Below are 15,442 nucleotides of genomic sequence, written 5' to 3'. Positions count from 1 at the left end.
ATTTGATTGAGACTGACCAAGGTGACTCAGTTTCTTCCGCCACTTTTTCTCAGCACCAGCCCATAATGTTGTCCCGAAGTGGTGGTTCGTTCGTTTCAGCCAAATGCGTCCACTGCTGGACAAAGGCCTCCCACAAGGTTTTCCGCAATTAACGGTCCTGTGCTGCCCGCATCCAGGCTCTTCCCGCGACCTTGAAGTGGTGGTAAGGCAAGCTATATTTGGGACGTGTATAAGTGCCCTGGAAAGGACCTATGTACTCAATATACTATTTTATTTTAATACATTACCCACTTTGCGCGCAGTCGGGTAATTAAAAACGACACTTTTTCCTTTCACGTACGTTGTTCATGTCAAGCTTAATGAGCCAATTAGGGTTTAAAAAGCCCCAATACCAGTTCTTTTTATCATGTACCGTCAATAATAGGCACATCATTGAATGTTTTGTAACATAAAAACAATATAGATAGCTTTTCTGCCAATTCTTTATCTATTTCGTGTGTTTTTACGCACCTTAATGGCGCAGTGAGGTGATTATGACAATACATCCGACACGCATTTCATCAATTAGGCCCGACCATTGTGGGATAACGTCATTGGATTTTCCCGGAAAATTGTGTAATTTTCTTCCCTTTGAATATAACAAATAGTGTGGAATACACTTATCACGTGCATCGTGAAAGTTTTTTTACGTGGAAACGGAATAAAAGTAATTTTATTTACGTTTTCCTTAAGAATGACTTGTTTTCGTTTTTTGTGGTGGTTTGCGGGTAAAATGTAATAAATTGAATTTATTTTTAGAAATGTCCACTGGGTAATGGAAAGACGTTGATTCTCCCGTGGGAGGAAATAAATAGCAATAGAATGTTATACTTATTTATACACTAAGGTACGTGCTTCGTTTGGTACATGTCCACTAATGCACGAAATCAGAGTGCTAATGTTAGTAATTACTTTCCTCTAAACACATTGGGATTTTCTCTTTACCCATAGAACGTTTGGTCTAAAAGGTAATGTTTATTAATGTAAAGGTAAAATAAGGGCACTTTGATTTTCAACTTAACTAAAATCACAATATAAAATTCTTATTAGTTTGAATCTTAGAATGTTAGTTTCCATTGATTGGGATGTTCTTGAATTGAATGAAGTTAGTTGATGATTCTAAAATAAGTGATTTTGATTAAGCATTTAGATTCTTGGTAAAGTCAATTCAAGCGCCCTTGGATGCCAACCATAGTTTAAAACAAAGGTTGTGGTGATTAAAAGTTACCAACATTCGTTCATAGGTTCCAAAAATTAATCTTTGATATTAATGTCCTCTATAATTAATCGTCAATAACCTATCGTGATATAAAATTATTTGGAAAGGCTGATTAATATTTAAGCGCTCAAACCAATGCGTCAGTGATGTATAATGGATGTCCTGAATAATGTGGTAGGCCGGGAGCCGGAGTTTGATTTGGATATGTTTTGTGTGCCATGTTGGGAGACCGTATGAATGAGACACGGGTTGTAGTTAGTCTCTGATATTAATCANGGGTTTTTATGTTCCTGGTCAGGCTATAATTATTTTATTATGAAAAAATAAAAAAAATACGTGTCCAATATTTTTTTTTATTATCTATCTGACGGACTAAATAGAATTTGGACTTCATCCCAATTATTGCGATAATTATTGCGACACTGACATAGTGTGGTGTGGCCGCTTCATCGCATTAATTTTCGCGTAAATCTCTGAGCTATCGCCTAACGCCAAAAGGCAATGTTAATGCCGTTGTCAAATTATCGCGTCAAATCGTGGCTACACCTACGGTTAACCTCCACTATCGCAATAATTAATGGCATTTCCCGTGATTGTGGCCGGAACATAAGAAATAGCATAAAGGCCTATTCAGACCAAAGCGGTATTCGCTACCGTCTGCGGCAGAGAAAACCCAGTGGGTATGCGGTAATAATACTGTTCAGACCTAAGCGGTATTCGCTACCGTCTACCTATGTACCTCTACCCACAGCGGCAGCAAATATCGCTCAGGTCGCTCTAGCCGCGATACTTGTTACTAAATACCTGAGCGAAACCCGCGCGGTATGTACCTCTACCCACAGCGGCAGCGAATATCGCTCAGGTTTGAATAGGCCTTAAGGATGTGAACTGACCGGTCTCCTCGAGCAGCTTGAAGGCGTAGTAGACGTCGGGCGCCTTGCCCGCCTTCTTGGCCGCCTCCACCGCGCGCGCCGGCAGCTGGAACTGCGGGAACGCGTACATGGCGCCCTGGGAACGTAACGCTTGCTTTTCAATCATAATAGTAATCAAAAACAACCCCTAGCAGTTCCCGAAGGATAGAGGACGCTCGCAAATCACGTGGTGGACAATCGTTTCAAAGGAGGAGCTGAGATTAATGATCAGATCAGACAGAGATCAGACACCAAGACTTGAGTTGTCTTGGCGTCTTAGAATGAGGAGAGCTGACACAAAATTAACCCTTCCTCTGCTTTTAGACAATAAATGGGCCAGTGCTGAGAAGTAGCGCGAGAAATTCAGTCACATTTTTGCATTTGTTTTTGGTTCAAACACGCCCTTATCCCATATATGCCCAAAATTATTTAAATCTCAAATTTTTATGTAATTTGGCATATTTACAGTTTCTTTTATAGAACTTGTACCATTTAGTCGTTTTCGTGCCTCTGGACATATATGGGTTATGAACTTCAAGACTACTTTAATGCTTTATTAATCTGACGCGCGATTTGCATGTCAAATGAGTCCAACATACCGCTCATCACAGGTCCTATAGTCGACAGAGATCAAGCTAAAAATCAGCTATCTTATGCCGACACCTTAAAGACTAGAACGCATGCACCGACCTGCACGACCTGGCAGGAGAAGCCTTCCATCTTGTTGAAGGTCTCGGCGATCATCTTGGCGCGCTTGTTCAGCGAGTCCAACACCGCCGTCTTCTCCTTCAGCCACAGGTCGTACGACGGCTCGCCTTGCTGCGGCGGCTTAGCCTGGAAAGGACATGTAAAGATATTAGTTATTTATTGAACTGTTGCCTGGACGGAGAACATAGCTCGAAGAATTAATGACCTTGTGGATAAGCGGCCATCACGAACCGAAAAACGTTATGTGGTTGGACAGGCCGTTCACGTATTGGACCGACGATTTAGTGAACGTTACGGGAAGCGAAGCAACGGACGTTGTGGAAATCCTTGGGGAAGAAGGCTTTCGTTCAGCAGTGAACGTCATAGGCTGAAACGAACTGTTACCCATGTTTGCAATTCGGAGAGACCGCTCCAACATTATAGTCCGTGTATAGTCTGGTCCGTGAACACGTAGAATTTTGTCCAATGTTGCTATCGCGCTCGCACACTCACTGCGGGTGCCAGTCGCACAGTCGCGACAGCAATATAATTACGCGCGAGCGATAAGGATGGGTAGCTAGGGGTCATTGGACAAAATTCTACGTGCTCACGGACCAGGCTTTAGTCATTGCTGACTGACAGGAGCGACATGCCACGTGGTACGCGACATAGCCAGTGCGCCGCGTGGCACATGGCAATCTCATGTCACGTGGAAACCTCGTACCATGTGGCATTTTCATGGTAAGTGGCATCCTACACTGCATCTCACTTGACATCAGGTGCGATTGCGGTCAAATAACTGCCTTGTCTTGCATAAAAAAAAGTGGCAGCCTTGCGACATGTGGCAATCTCGTACCCTGTGGCAACCTCGTAGTCATTGGCAGCTTTTGGCACGTGGTATCCTCGTACCATGCGGTAGCCTCGTTATCAGTGGCAGCCTTGCTACACGTGGCAGCCTCGTGGCACGTGACACTCACCACGCAGTCGACGGTGGCCTGCCCCAGCGTGGTGGGGCACAGCATGGCGGAGATGGCCTTGTAAAGGTTGGCCTGCACCACGGGCTCCATGTTGACGAGCTCCATCCAGCCGCCGCGCAGGCCGCACTCGCCCGCGTAACACTTGCTGACTGACATGAATGACATGCCACGTGGTACGCGACATAGCCAGTGCGCAACGTGTCACATGGCAATCTCGTGTCACGTAGAAGCCTCATATCATGTGGCATTCTCGTGGTGAGTGTGTCTTGTGACACGTGGTAGCCTCGAGTCACGTGGAAGCCTCGTGGTCTATGGCAGGTCTGTAATATGTGGCTGCCTCGTGACACGTGGAAACCTCGTAATCAGTGGCAGCCTTATGACATGTGGCTGCCTCGTGGCACGTGGAAACCTCGTGATCAGTGGCAGCCTTTTTGACATGTGGCTGCCTCGTGACACGTGGCAGCCTAGTGACACGTGGCAGCCTCATGACACGTGGCACATGACACTCACCACGCAGTCGACGGTGGTCTGCCCCAGCGTGGTGGGGCACAGCATGGCGGAGATGGCCTTGTAAAGGTTGGCCTGCACCACGGGCTCCATGTTGACGAGCTCCATCCAGCCGCCGCGCAGGCCGCACTCGCCCACGTAACCCTTGCTGACTGACATGAATGAGGCTAGCTCCACCTCCTTGTCGTAGGGCCCGCCCATCTCTCTCAACACCTGAAAAACGATATGATGATATATCAAACAGTAGAAAAAACGGCACAAGAGTGAATTTGACAACAATGAAAAGGAAGTTTAACCATTTCATGTACTTGAATTTATCAATCTCCAATCCAAATAGCGTAACCGTGTAACCTTTTTTGGATTAATAACATTGCATTGTACTGTTTAAAAACGGCTAAATAGTTACAAGTAGATAGATAACTACCAAGGAATGCCGGGACCTAATGGACATGAAGACTTTTTTATTCGTAAACTACCCGACTACGTGAGCAACAAATAGAACGTCAAACAAGAGATCGCTAAATACAGCGAAAGCTATCAAACGAGAATATCAACTCACGTCAATGAACTGGCATCGAAACTGGTGGGCACAGGAAGATACCTCATCTGAATGGCTTATTGTGTTAACACAGATTGCCAAGTTGCAGAACTCATAAAAAAAATCGTAATATCTAACGTCTTGTCTCAAGGACAAGCTGTCGTTGTCTGAAGCTGTCGTCTATAGCGGCTACTTTGACGTCACCGTTCTATGACACTGACCTTCTTGAAAGAGAAGAACTTGCTTCCCTCCGCGTAGACGTTGTCCTGGTACACTTCGTCGGCGAAGATGAACAGCTTGTGCTTGTGCGCGAACTTGATGATCGACTCGATGTTCTCGCGGGTCAGAACCTGTAAAGTAAATATCATTTAAATGATATTCATCGTTGCGTGAAGACTATGAGGCTGGTTTTAGTGTCACGCGGACTGTCAGTGCGGATTGCTTCGCACAGCCGATTTGTATGAACTGCTAGGGAGCGGAGCGGTTCCTCCGGACCGCATTACTCTAAAACGCTCCCTAGAAGTTCATACAGATTGGCCGTGCGGAGCGGGTCCGCGTGACACTAAAACCAGCCTAATAGTTTTGATTACAGAAGGTTGACCTGACTTTTGTATCTCGTGAGTTGTTTCCTCTGGGAAGTGAACTGTCAGACATTTGCCGCCCCAGGAAATTATCCTCTCAAGAACGCAATTTGTAGATTAGTTCAGACCAGTCTGGGTTAAAATTTGGGCAATGATAGTCTTATCGATTATTGTAAACGAAAAACGTATCGGTTTATTTATTTATTTATTTATAGAAACCAACAGCGAAAATGTTAGTTAATGCTTATCGTGCGAAATCGATGTCATACCTCGATAAAAGTTTATAGCGCATCTTAGGCCAGGTGTGCAAATATAAAAATCTTTGTTTTTTCATGGTAATCAACAAATCATTGGTAATTAGCGTCGAAATTTTCCATAAAAGCCGGGTTTGGCATGGTGCCCTGCGCTGAACCCAAGGTCGAGTGTAGTTCATAAACTATTTTAGATCAGCCGTAAATCTGAACTAGGCTATAATATTTATGAATAGATATTGGTTTACGCATGAAGTTTTTTTGCATATTTTACCTGTTTTATCTTCATAAATAAACTAGAGATAATAAGGAACTGACATCATACAAAGACGTATGTTTTAATCTACATATTAAAGATGCCAAGAACTGCCCCTTTTTTACTTCAAATGGTTTAGTAGGCCGTTAGAACAATAGTTCTATGGCAAATTAATCGATTACATATTTTACAATCGCATCTCAATCACAACGAGACATCAGAATGGGCGGCAACGATAAATATATCCGTAAATTATGGAAACTATGTCACAGAGTAGTCCCGTTGATCGTTTCAGTGGTTAATTTAACTATTACTTCAACGTAAACAACGCGATACAGTTCGTATACATAATCATAAATATTTACTGATTACTTCACTTGATAGAAACGTAATTGGACATAGCTTCAACTTCGGACTTTGGTTCCTTTATTGTGGCGTCAGTAAGGTCAAGGCACATCCCGATACTGCTTTGGTATTTCATAAAAGTAATTCTTGTTTGTCTTAGTTAATTAATAGAAAATAAATACTTAAAAGCGTATTTTATCTGGGGGCACGGCAGTGCCCCCGCCAAGTCGAGCGCGAAGCAAACACTGCCGTACCATCCTTTACTGGAACCATTTCGCCGCATTTTCAGGCCCATATTTGAGAACCTCTGGATAAGACCAGAACGCAGAAATTTTCGTCATCTAGTAAGCTATAATCACGTACTTAAAATCCAAAATTTCAAGTCTGTTGGTCATTTAGTTCCGAAGTTAAGCGAAAGCAAAGTTTCGCATTTACGACACTCACTCACTGATAATCATCAAAATAGAACTAGTACTTCCCATAAACTCAGAGAGCTGAAATTTGGTACAGAGTTAGGGTTTAATGGCCACATAAAGGGAAAACTATAAAAACTAGGAAAATCGAAGATCTGGAGTAACACCACATTCATAATAAATTCTACTCCGGCACCGTGGTGTTCGCCTGTATCGCTCACCGCTAGATGGCGCTAGCACTAGCAAGCGGTGTTTTTCCTTTCTAGAGCCCCCCGTCGATTAAGTTGAATGTTGTGTAATTTGCATTTCGTTGATTTCGTTTATTATATTGTAAGGTTCGCTAAGGTTATGTTATTAAAACAATTCTGATTCGTTGTCCATTTTAAATGTCGTTGAGTTTATTTGTGTTTAATATCGTAAAAAATGTCGATAAAACGACGACGTTAAATAATTTTGCCACTTTCTACAAAAAGAAGTGAAATCCCACCAAAAACATTCTGTAAAAAACTAGCCAAGTCTCGATGGAGCTGCTTGTTTATCTCTAAAAAGTAATGAAATCTAGACAAAGTCGTGCCAAGTCTATGGTTCCTTACTGCGATTTCTTTATTATTATAGTTAATGTTGTGTGACTTGGCCGTTGAAGGGTACAAAACCAGGTAATCCATGACACCATTGCACCAATCTGTCGCCAGAACCGCTACCCATTGGCGATGGAAAATTGCCACTTGGAAAACGTTGATTCAATAACCAGTTAATTGTAGGCTTAATAAAGCTGCGTATTTCAATAATACTTATTGTATGATTATCTTAATAAAGATTGTTCAACGGCCAAGTCACACAACATTAACTATAATAATAAAGAAATCGTTTTACTCTACCATATCGTATACCATACCAAATTATTTTTTGATGTCGTATTCGTTTTCTTCACAATTGAATTAATTTTTTAAATTGAAAAAAAAATGAATGTCGTGATAAAAATCCTACATAGACCTCAAAATCTTGTCTCTATTTTTCTTCATGTATACGTATTTTTTCCTACACTAGAGACATGAAGTGATGATGGTGCTAAGTTCTCACCTGCCCCGTAGGGTTGCTGGGGTTGCTGGGGTTGATGACCACCAGCGCTCTTACAGCGCAGCGCTTCAAGCACTCTTCTCTCGCCCGCTCCAGCTCGGAAATGTCGAGGCCTCAGTTGGTCTCCTCGTTGAGGTAGTAGACTTATGGATCTAACTATTAGACTACAGAGGAATGGTTGCTATGATACTAGGGCTTTAATAGGCGCTCACCTGCCCCGTAGGGTTGCCGGGGTTGATGACCACCAGCGCTCTCACAGCGCAGCGCTTCAAGCACTCTTCTCTAGCGCGCTCCAGCTCGGAGATGTCAAGGCCCCAGTTGGTCTCCTCGTTAAGGTAGTAGCCGCACTGACACAGGCCATACTCCGCTAGGGAAGCCGAGTACAGTGGGTACTGCGGGATCGGGATCATCACACCTGGAAAGACAATTCATTTATTTATCAAGTAAACTCATCTATGTATAAAAGCGAAAGGCCACTGACTCACTCACTCATCATGAAATCTCGGAAACAAGTGCTAGGAGTCTCAAATTTTGCAATGGGGGGTTCCTTTTAGAACGTAGGTGCTCACTAAGACGGGATTTTGCAAAATTCAGCCCCTACGATGGTAAAACGGGATCCACGCTTACGAAGTCGCGGGCGGCCGCTAGTAAGTAATAAATAATGGATGGGATTTCAAACTTCACATCCATCCACATTATTCTCGAATGTTTATCATCGCGAAGCTAGGTTAGTCATTGTTACTGTAGGCTAGATGATGTTGCTAGCATAATAATTTCTAAATTGAAATGCATTCATAAGTGAATGGGTTACAAAAGAAGTTGTTTGAATACTGGATTACTAGATCACATGTAAGATATGAATTCGCCCGTAATGGAATACGAAAACCTTGACACGGCGCTTAACTCCGAAGATTGTCTCCCTGAATTCAGATACGAGGCTTCAAATTTTTAAATAAACACACTTGAATTAAACAGACATGATCTTCTATTTGCTTTAAAATTATCCAAGGAGTACTCAAGTACTTGTTCTTGCGAGATAAAGTTCCCGTTATCAGAACGCTAATAATGTCGCGCTTGCAACCATCAAACAATAAAACAGTTTACAAACAAACTAGTTACTGTTGTTAGATAGCTAATCAAGATACTGTGGAGCTAACATGAGCGGAATGCATGCTCCATCACTATCACTACATAGTATAAAACAAAGTCGCTTTGCGCTGGTATGCTTTGATCCAATGATATTATATAAAAACAAAAGCAGATATGTTATAAGCGCTCGCGCTGTGAATACTCAAATACGTCCCAATTGGGACGTCTTGTGTTTAGTCTTCGTGTGGCCTGCGTCGTGCGCAATCGCGTGCGTACCACACCGTAAGTTCCTGTGTTCTTACCAAAATAAATAAAAAATGCCATCGTGTGTGTTTCGAAAGTGTACCAATTATGACTCTAAAGTAAACAAAATACAAGGGATCTCTTACCACACGTGATTATGCAAAATTATTTAGTATTTATATTTTCAATTATTTATGCAAACAATCAAGACGCCATCGCGCCATGCGCCATGTTCAAGTTAAGAAAGAGAAAGCGATCTTGTTTTGACGTTCCCAGCCGTTCCTTAACTGCGGTTGCTGCACCTCTTCCTGGCACTCACCTGAACGACTCTGTGTTACCTACTGTGGCTGCCCCTCTTCCTTGTATCCTCCTGCATGACTACGTTGCCTAGCCGTATGCCTGGTCTAAGGTTCGACGCCAAAAATCAACAACAACAAGTTCATATTAAAACGCTGAAGAGTTTTTTGTTTGTTTGTTTGAACGCGCTAATCTTAAGAATTACTAGTTTGATTGAAATCATTATTTTTGTGTTGAATAGCTCATACATTGAGGAAGGCTATAGGATATATACAATCACTCTACGACTAATAGAGGCGAAGCAGTAAAGAAAAATGTTGCAAGCACGGAAAATAGTATTTAAACTATTTTCACGCGTACAAAGTCGATTTTGTGGCGTCGAACCTTGGACCAGGCATATAGCTAAGCAATGCAATCGTACAGGAGGGTACAAGGAAGAGAGGCAGCCACATTAGGTAACACAGAGTCGTTCAGGAGAGTGTCAGGAAGAGGTGCAGCAACCGCAGTTAAGGAACGGCTGGGACGAACAAGGATAAGCGAATCAAACTCGTGAGCCTTGTTAGGGTTACACTGATTAAGGCGACCCTTTACAAGGCTTGGAAGCATGTGGGTAACAAGCCATTGGACGTGGAGAGGGTCATTAATTATACGTATATTTTCTACTTTGCCGAACTTTAGCGCGAGAACGGTTTGTCCAAAACATATGAATTTGGTCTTATTCAATGCAGGATTAAGTGCCGTCATGAAGACCACTTTTCGATAGGGTAAGTCCTTTACGCGGTATAACCGGAAAACCGAAAAAACGCCGCTTTCGGGGCCCCCACCACTTAAGCACAACTCCGTCGAAGTCGAAAACTTAGGAGAGTCTTAATGGGCAACCAATGAAGCCATTAAAGCAAAAAAATCTTTTGTAGGAATTATTTCCGATTTAATCAATTTTTGTGTTTAATTCTACTGGTCTATTATGTACCTACAACGATCCAGCACATCAAACTAAATTCTATGATACCTACCTATCTATTTCATCTTTTAATTACAGCTAATAGGTGCTTCATTAAATAATGTTTTTAAGCACAAACAAGTCACGTGAGTCTTGAGCGTTCGCGTATCTGCATATTATTATGACCATAGGCTTGCATTATTGACCCCAGATTGCCCTGGGCCCGGCCTGCCCAGGCGCCGGCGTCCACGACCGCCGCTCGTCCCGATAAAATATGAGCATTGAACAATTTTTATTGCCATAGTTTTTGTGCCACGGGACATAAACCGACGGGAATGGATTGCGATCTGTTATTTTATTCATGTGTGTTTTTTATGCGCTATACAGATATCCGGTGTGGAATTTCTAACGTTTTCAGTTGCATCGTTTGTTTGCATTTCAGAACGTCCGCGATCGTGACAAAGATTTTTGTCACTACATTTTTAAGCGGTTTAGTTCCATATTTATAATAACAATTAATAAAGAAATTTTAAATAAAAGCACCTCACAATATTGAATTAAAAGAAAACGCTATGTAATCAAAAAACCTAACCCTAAAATGTAAATTAAAACTATCAGAAACGCTTACTTTGCTCTTCTACAAAAAATACATTGAAAATGTTCGCATCAGACGAATTTGATGGGTAAGTGGAGCTAGCGTAACTCCATCACAGCCTGGGGCGTAGTCCCTGTCTGGCTGGTGACGTCGGGGCTGACGTTCGTTGCACCCGCTGTCTGGGACCGTGGGCTGGAAAATGCTTACAATTCCCTTTTCGTAAGAAAAACTTTTTATATGAAACCTATAATGCTTGTGCAGTCTCAGACAAAATGATCGTCTACCAAGTTAAGTCTCCTGCAAATGTTTCAATATTGTCAGAAAATTACGTTACCTGTAAAAAGTTACGTTTCGCAGATTTATTTGAGGAAAGTTTTAAGCAAACAATAACGAATGAACTCTTGAATAATAAACAAATTTTTAATTTGAGATTATTTCGAGTCATTTTAAATCAGACGTAAGAGTTTTTTTTTTACTGCAGCCGGTGAAAATGAGTTTTATTCTATTCTCAAAACGACTACTCATACATACATATTTATTGATAACAAATGAATGACGTGCATTAGTACTTAGCTTTTCATAAAAATGATGTAGGTAATTAGATTAGACAGAGCCTATGTCTATCTATCTATCTATACATTCAGAGCGGGGCACAAAGGTCTAGCAGATAGTGTGTTTACTATAAATACTAATCGAACTTCTTATCTGTTCTGTACTCAGTACTGTAGGTATAGTATAGTACAGTATTATGTACCTAGTAGCCATGAAACATCGTAGCATCTAAGATTTTTCTTGAACAGCATGACCTATTATTATTATTTCCCGAAAAATTTCTTTTTTCTTACTTGAGTGACTTAAAGGCCCTATGGTTGCCTATACCAAACATAGGTGCGTTTCGAGGTATATAGTTTAGGTGCGCTTCATTAGGTGCATCTCAAAATGGGTGCGCTTAGAGATTACCTCGAATTGGAATGAGAATTGCTGAGCTTTTAATCTTTAGCTATTTGCGTCATCACAAATTAAAGTGGTAAAAATCACCTTATTATTGTGATGCGCGTTTACAAAACTGCATAAATTCTGGGTGCTTTTCTAAGCTCGCTGCTTGGTCACCTTAGTATTCTTGAACTAAAGTTTACTTGTATCTAAGTACACCAACCACACAATGCCTAAGTCGTTCTACACTTGTACTGAACTTAACCTAATAGTTGTAATATAATAATGTAAACATTTTGTTCTAGGTTACCAGATTGGAATGTTGAATATTAAGTAACTAACATTTGACAAGTATTATAAAGAAGAACAATTATTGAGTGTCCCAATAGTGACTGAGTTTCTAGAGCTGCTTTTTGGCACTGGCCCATTTATTTTCCCGAAGCAGTGGTAGGGTTAATACTGGGACGTGTAAAAGTGCTTTTTAAAAGCCTATTTGCAAAAATAAATGAGTTTTATGAGACTTTTTTTAATCGCAGGGTGTCCCGAAGCCGTTCGAGCGCGTGGTGCGCGCCAACATCGGGGACTGCCACGCGCTGGGACAGAGGCCCTTCACCTTCATCAGGCAGGTCAGTAACATATCCTCATTATGATAAGGTCGATTTTGCAATGAACTTAACTGGAACGTTTTACGAGTCGGACTGCTGTTTTTATAAATGTTACAGGAAATGTATGAATTCTAGGAATTGTATACTATTCCTAGGAAATGTATACAATTCCGAAGCTATTTAGGAAATGTATAAAATATTGCTTCAGAGATTTTTTAATACGCACATATCCTAGGACATGTATACTTTTCCTAGGAATTTTATAGAATTCCAATATTGTATTAGGAAATGTATAAAACTAAGCGACACAAGCGCGGTCGTGTGATCGGGTGCCCCTCAGTACGTCTAAAATTTCATTTAGCCAAACCACATTGGCCGATAGGTACTTTTAACTCACAACTATTATTGTTTAGCCTGAAAGTTGTTTTCACACTATTATACTTTGACTGAAAAAATATTTGCCTATTGGCATACCTTTCTTTCGGCATCACGCATATTACGCTGAAGTATTGGAAAACCCTAATTTTAACATCTCTTTTATTAAACTGTTATTGGCATGAAGGTTTTAGTACTCCTGTAGCTGGATAACAAAGTCTCGGTTAGGTTAGGTTAGACTTGCGACCTTACACATACACAGCGGCCAGAACTATAGATATGTTACGTTCATAGAAATTACGATTTTAATCCGTGCCGAGCTATTCCAAATTGCACACATTGACAAATGTAACTGATAAGTGAAACAAAAGATACGAAATAGCACGCAAATGAAAGAGATAGCTATAGTTTTAACGATTCTGCACTAACTAATCTATGTCCGCAGCGCACGCATCCTTATCGCTCTAACGTCAAAACAAGATCGCTTTCTCTTTCTTAACTTGAACATGGCGCATGGCGTCTTGATTGTTTGCATAAATAATTGAAAATATAAATACTAAATAATTTTGCATAATCACATGTGGTAAGAGATCCCTTGTATTTTGTTTACTTTAGAGTCATAATTGGTACACTTTCGAAACACACACGATGGCATTTTTTATTTATTTTGGTAAGAACACAGGAACTTACGGTGTGGTACACGCGATTGCGCACGACGCAGGCCACACGAAGACTAAACACAATACGTCCCAATTGGGACGTATTTGAGTATTCACAGCGCGAGCGCTTATAACATATCTGCTTTTGTTTTTATATAATATCATTGGGACGAATGCACTGGAAGCTGTGCATGTGTCGCGACAGCCTTAACAACACCTACACAGATTATCATTTTATTTTAAGTATCAAGGCTTTAAAGCTCGTGACAAACTGAATTTAATTGGCATAAAAGACAATAAAATATGTTCATCTAATTTATGCTACTGTCATGTATTCACTTACTTTACGTGACTGGACCACCACCTTAACAATAGATACGCGTGCATAAAATGTAGACAGTCAGATTTTAATTTCAAAGGAACTTATTGAAAAGTATTTCAAAGATTTCTAATATTCTACAGTGGCAACATTATGGAATTCTTCACTCGGAATGATATGCCTGCCTCGCTGTAAATTGGATCCGAGACCTCACGACTAAGGTATACGAGTAGCTATGTAATAGTCATGAAAATTGCTCGCATATTTTTCTATTTAATTTTTATACACGCACAACTAAATAAAATGCCACTGCGAAAATTGAAGTGATGTCTGTACCTTCATTCGAATGCTAATTTTATTGATCTAGGTAAATGTCTCATACACCCGTATTCACAAACATTACTATGAGGTCACACAGTGCGCGTGGACGCACAGGGTCACACGCAAACCAATCACAGAGCTCTATTCAACGCTGTGCGTTCGATTTGCTGCTTCACTTAAGCAAGTACCGTTTGTGAAAACGGTTAGTTATTTTAGCTTTTCGACATGCGTTGTGATTGCAATGCAGACGCACATGATGGTAGTCTAGTTGTGAATCTGATGCAGATGGTGGTCTACTGTAGTGAATTTATTTTATTTTATTTTATTTATTACGACAACCAACAAGAAAAACACGCATACATGGAATTACTATAACTAAAAGTGCTTAGAACTAAGTGTTGTCTTAATTAAAGGCTGCCACGGCATGCAATGTGGACAGTTGCAAATTTAAAAAGTAAGAAATAGAAACACAATTATTCAGGTATTTGCTGCCGCTGTAAGGGAGCTCAGCACAGCGCGCCTAAATTTCAATGGCTTATAACAAAAAATGTCGACGTCACATGCTTAATTTAGGCATTCTGTAGCTTCTTTCTGACAGTTTCAATTGAGCAATACTTAGCTCAATATTGATTACAATAGTTTGAGGCCTGAAATACAGGGTGGCCCTAGTTTAGGCTCCAGGTCGCACACTAGAATGTGTGTCTGATAAAATAAACAATTTTTATTATTTTTTATTATTTTTAATAGTAATAACCTAATAACCAACCTTGTTAGATTGTAGGTATCTGACATAGCCTGATCAAAGCAAAACGAGACCTTTAAATTATCAATCAAACTGGGAACCACAACAAAGTGGTGTATTTCTCTTTTGTGTGCCCACCTGAAAATTTAACTAACCTAGTTTAAATCTAGGTTAGTCTAACATATCGGATTTTAGCATCACGGATTTTTATATTTTTTTAACCGTATTTAGATTTTTGGGTCGATCAACTTTTTAACCGACATAACGAGCGAAAAATTTTGGCAAGTTGCTAAAATATTTTTTTGAGTATTTAACTATTTCATTTACTCAGAAGTATGAAAAATATATCTGAGATACGGTTTTCTAATCGAGCAGCAAACTTTATGAACTACTTCTTATTAAAAAACTCAAAAGTATAAATCTTGACCCATAGTTTTGTCACCGGAGTTACTCAAAGTGATTACGCTGCAATTCTTAAACAATAAAAGACTTCAATTTTTATTTTGGTAGATTTATTCAGTCA

General features: G+C 40.5%; 1 protein-coding gene across 1 annotated transcript; it reads right to left on the bottom strand.

The window, feature by feature from the left end:
- Window positions 1-2,116: 2,116 nt before the first annotated feature.
- On the bottom strand, window positions 2,117-8,224 carry LOC114354028 (alanine aminotransferase 2-like). Its single transcript, XM_028306257.1, has 5 exons — window positions 8,014-8,224; window positions 5,100-5,228; window positions 4,344-4,553; window positions 2,860-3,003; window positions 2,117-2,266 (listed from the first exon to the last, which is right to left on the bottom strand). Exons 1-5 carry the CDS (start codon window positions 8,209-8,211, stop codon window positions 2,117-2,119), a joined length of 831 nt encoding a protein of 276 aa, XP_028162058.1. The 5' UTR covers window positions 8,212-8,224.
- Between the last annotated feature and the right edge of the window lie 7,218 nt (window positions 8,225-15,442).

This window comes from Ostrinia furnacalis, unplaced genomic scaffold (genome assembly GCF_004193835.3).
Source record: "Ostrinia furnacalis isolate ACB-3 unplaced genomic scaffold, ASM419383v2 OfSCF1913, whole genome shotgun sequence".
Classification (NCBI taxonomy): Eukaryota; Metazoa; Arthropoda; class Insecta; order Lepidoptera; family Crambidae; genus Ostrinia; species Ostrinia furnacalis.
Note: the sequence above shows the minus strand (reverse complement) of the source record. Positions and strands in the feature narration are given on the sequence as shown.